The sequence below is a fragment of the Coptis chinensis genome, chromosome 5 (genome assembly GCF_015680905.1).
Source record: "Coptis chinensis isolate HL-2020 chromosome 5, ASM1568090v1, whole genome shotgun sequence".
Lineage (NCBI taxonomy): Eukaryota > Viridiplantae > Streptophyta > Magnoliopsida > Ranunculales > Ranunculaceae > Coptis > Coptis chinensis.
The window spans coordinates 6,496,356-6,499,876 of NC_141460.1; the positions used below are offsets into that span (position 1 = coordinate 6,496,356).

General features: G+C 37.8%; 1 protein-coding gene across 1 annotated transcript; it reads left to right on the forward strand.

The window, feature by feature from the left end:
• Positions 1-312: 312 nt before the first annotated feature.
• On the forward strand, positions 313-1,379 carry LOC147496426 (uncharacterized). The gene is made up of 2 exons (XM_086562576.1): positions 313-450; positions 543-1,379. The coding sequence occupies exons 1-2, from the start codon at positions 313-315 to the stop codon at positions 1,377-1,379; spliced, it is 975 nt and encodes a 324-aa protein (XP_086418702.1).
• Positions 1,380-3,521: the final 2,142 nt, after the last annotated feature.

Consider the following 3,521-nt stretch of genomic DNA (forward strand, 5'->3'; position numbering starts at 1 on the left):
GAAACTCTAAGGCATGAAATTTCAGATTATTGCATAAAGAGTAGAGTTGAAGTTGATATGAGGACTGTCAATAAAAGGTACAGGATTAGAGCTAAATGTAAGGGTAGCTACAAGGGTAAAGACTGCCCTTGGGTTGCTTATTGGAGACTGAGGCCTGATGCCTTCACAATGAGATTAAATACATTTCTAAATGAACATATATGTTCTACTGATCCAGAACTGAATAATGGGATGGCTGATACAAATTAGGTTGCAAGAAAGATTGAACCACAGATGAAGGTACATTATAAGACCATGTCTCTAAGATTTATCATGGCTGAAGTCATGAGAGGAGATTTCCATGTTAGTATTAGCTATTGGACTGCTTGGCATGCAAGGTTGAAATGTTTACAAGATATTCATGGTGACTATGGAGCAAGTTATAAATTGTTGCCTGTGCTATGTGATCAGGTATGTTATTTATACCCTTATTTATATTTGTAAATAATTTGCTTGTTTATCATAATGGTGTTTGAACTATTTCAAATGTTTACTTGATACAGATTTTGAAAAGTAACCCAGGATCCAAAGCATGTTATTCTAGAACTGATGGTACTTTGAAATTTAAGGATATGTGTGTTTGTTTTCCTGCTTCTTTGCATGGTTTCTTGAATGGTTGTAGACCTATCATAGGACTGGATGGATGTTTTATGAAGGGGAAGTATGGAGGGCAATGCTTAAGCATGGTGGCCTTGGATGGAAATAATGGCTTGTTTCCTATGGCCATTTATATAATTAGGTTTGAGAATAAAGATAGTTGGATTGGGTTTTTGAATATAATGAAGAAGTATGGAATAGATGAACATATGGAACCTGTGACATTCATTTCAGATAGACAGAAAGGATTGGTTGAGGCTCTAGCACATGAATTTCCTAGGAATCCCCATAGGTTTTGCTTTAGGCATATGTTCAAGAATTTCAAAAAGTACTTTAAAGCCAAATACTCAGAGACTATAGTTTGGGATGAATCTAAGTGTTATAAGAAGATAGAGTTTGAAAAGTTAATGGAGAAGCTAGGAAGAGAATGTAAAGAAGCCAAGGCATGGTTGCTACAAGAAGATGTGGAATGCTGGGCTAGGTCACACTTTGATCTTACTACAAAGTGTGATCATATTAGCAACAACTTCTCTGAGTCTTTTAACAATTGGATATTGGAACTGAGGGATAAGCCAATAGTTCCTTTTGTTGATAAGTATCATACATTGTTAATGTCTTTTCTGTACAAAAGGGGAGAAAAGGCCAAGGAATGGGATGAGGATGGTCTAGTTCCACAAGTGGAAAAGAGAATCAAAGAACTGATAAAAAAAAGTCCATTGGTATCATGTGGAGTCAAGGAATGAGGTGGTGTTAAGTGTTAAAACTGAAAATGGAACTAGATTTTGTGTGAACTTAGTTGACCATGAGTGTAGCTGTATGAGGTGGTAGTTATCTGGTATAGTTTGTGTACATGTAGTGGCAGTGTTGTATCCAAGGAAAGTGTATTGGAAATAATATTGTAGTAGCTATTATTGGGTGTTAACCTACAAGCTTGCTTACATGGGACACATCATGCCAATGCCTGATATGTTTGAGTGGCCTATGAATTGTGTAAGTTGTAGTTTATCTGTAATTAATGATTGTGCAGTTTCCTAATCTCAAAAGAACTAACATATATCTTGTATGTAGGATCTTGAAAGACAAATCATGCCACCTCCATATGTCAGAGGCATTGGGAGGCCCAAAAACGCAAGGACTAGAGGAGCAGATGAAGAAGTTAATCCCAACAAGCAAATCAGACTTTGTTCCAAATGCAAACAACCAGGACACAATGCCAAGACTTGTAAATGTCTACCTGCTACAAAGAAAGAGAAGCATGGCAAAAAATCTCAAGAGGAAACTCAAGGATCACAAGTTTCAGCTCCTGTTCCAAAGGAAGCTCTAGAATCCACTGAAGCATCACAAGCATCATCTCCTACTCAAGCATCATCATTAAAAGCAGCAAAGAGGGTTTGTTCTAAGTGCAATCTCCCAGGACACAATGCCAAGACTTGTAAAGGTCTTCCTACTACAAAGAAAGATAAGCATGGCAAAAAATCTCAAGAGGAAACTCAAGCATCACAAGCTTCAGCTCCTATTCTAGATGAAGCTAAAAAATCCACTCAAGCATCACAAGTATCAGCTCATGTTCCTGAGGAAGCTCTAGAATTCACTCAATCAGCATCATCAAAAGCAGCACAGAGGGTATGTAAGAAGAAGTATGTAGAATCAACTTCTGAAGGACCAGGTCCTACTGAAGCATCCAAAGCAAAGTCCTCAACAAAATCCAAAATGTCTGCAACAAAGTCAACTACTGAAGCAACTCCAAAATCAAGTTTGCAAGCATCTCAGACTTCATCATCAACTCCTCAATCAATAGCTCAGCCTGCAACTTTGAGTTTTGGACCATCAAGAGTAAGAAGATAAAAAAATGCTTAAGTTTTTAAAGTATATTTTGTAATTGTTTTAAGTTACCATATGCTTACAATATGCTCCCTATGTCAGACCCTAGTTGATTAACTTAAAATTATGTTATGTTCTGTTATCAGGCACCAGAACAAAGGCACACATTTGGTGATTTCTTGTCTAAACAATCAGGCAAGTCATCCACTAGTGTGCTTGAAGCAGCCGAGCTGACATTTACTGCTGGGGGAACTGTCAGGGCACCAATAGCAACCAAAAGGCCAAGGCCACATGGACCAGGATTAACTCCATTTATGCCAGCAGGACCAACATCTCAGCCTTGGGTGCCACCAGGACAAGTGGGGGATGCACCATTCAAAGCAACTAAGAAAATATTGCTTCCTCTTGCTCCCGGCCCCTTGCCAACATCAAGGAAGAAGTTTCAAGTTGTCAGACCCAAGTGAGGTGGGTCTGTATAGGAGTGGAGTGAATTTTTTTGTTAGTAACTCATGTCAGACATTTGGTTAAGGTTATGCTCAAGGTTTATTTTTGTTAGTAACTCATGTCAGAAATTTGGTTAAGGTTATGCTCAAGGTTTTTTTTTTGTTAGTAACTCATGTCAGACATTTGGAGTGAATTTACTCAAGGTTATGCTAAAGGTTTTTACTCATGATATTTGCTTGTTTTGTTTTGGTACCCTTGTTATTTGGTTGTTTATGTTGTTTTGTTTTGGTCACTTTATGAGTTTGAAGCTTCTGTGTAAGCACTAGCTGCTTTGGATAGAAGAAACACGTCAGACCCTATTTGGCCTCATGTAAGCACTCATGTCAGACCATATTTTGCTTTCTTATTCAATGGAAGGTTTTTACCATGTCAGACCATATTAAGCAGTCAAAGAACTTTAACAACATTTGGTTATGTTGTTTACATTTGGTTCCATTTTACCATGTCAGACCATATTTTACAACTCCTTCAATATTGGTGTAAATGTAGAGTTAATCTCGACAGCTGCAGCAATGTGCATGACCTGAACAGAAAAACTCATTAGCATACAACGTACAAAG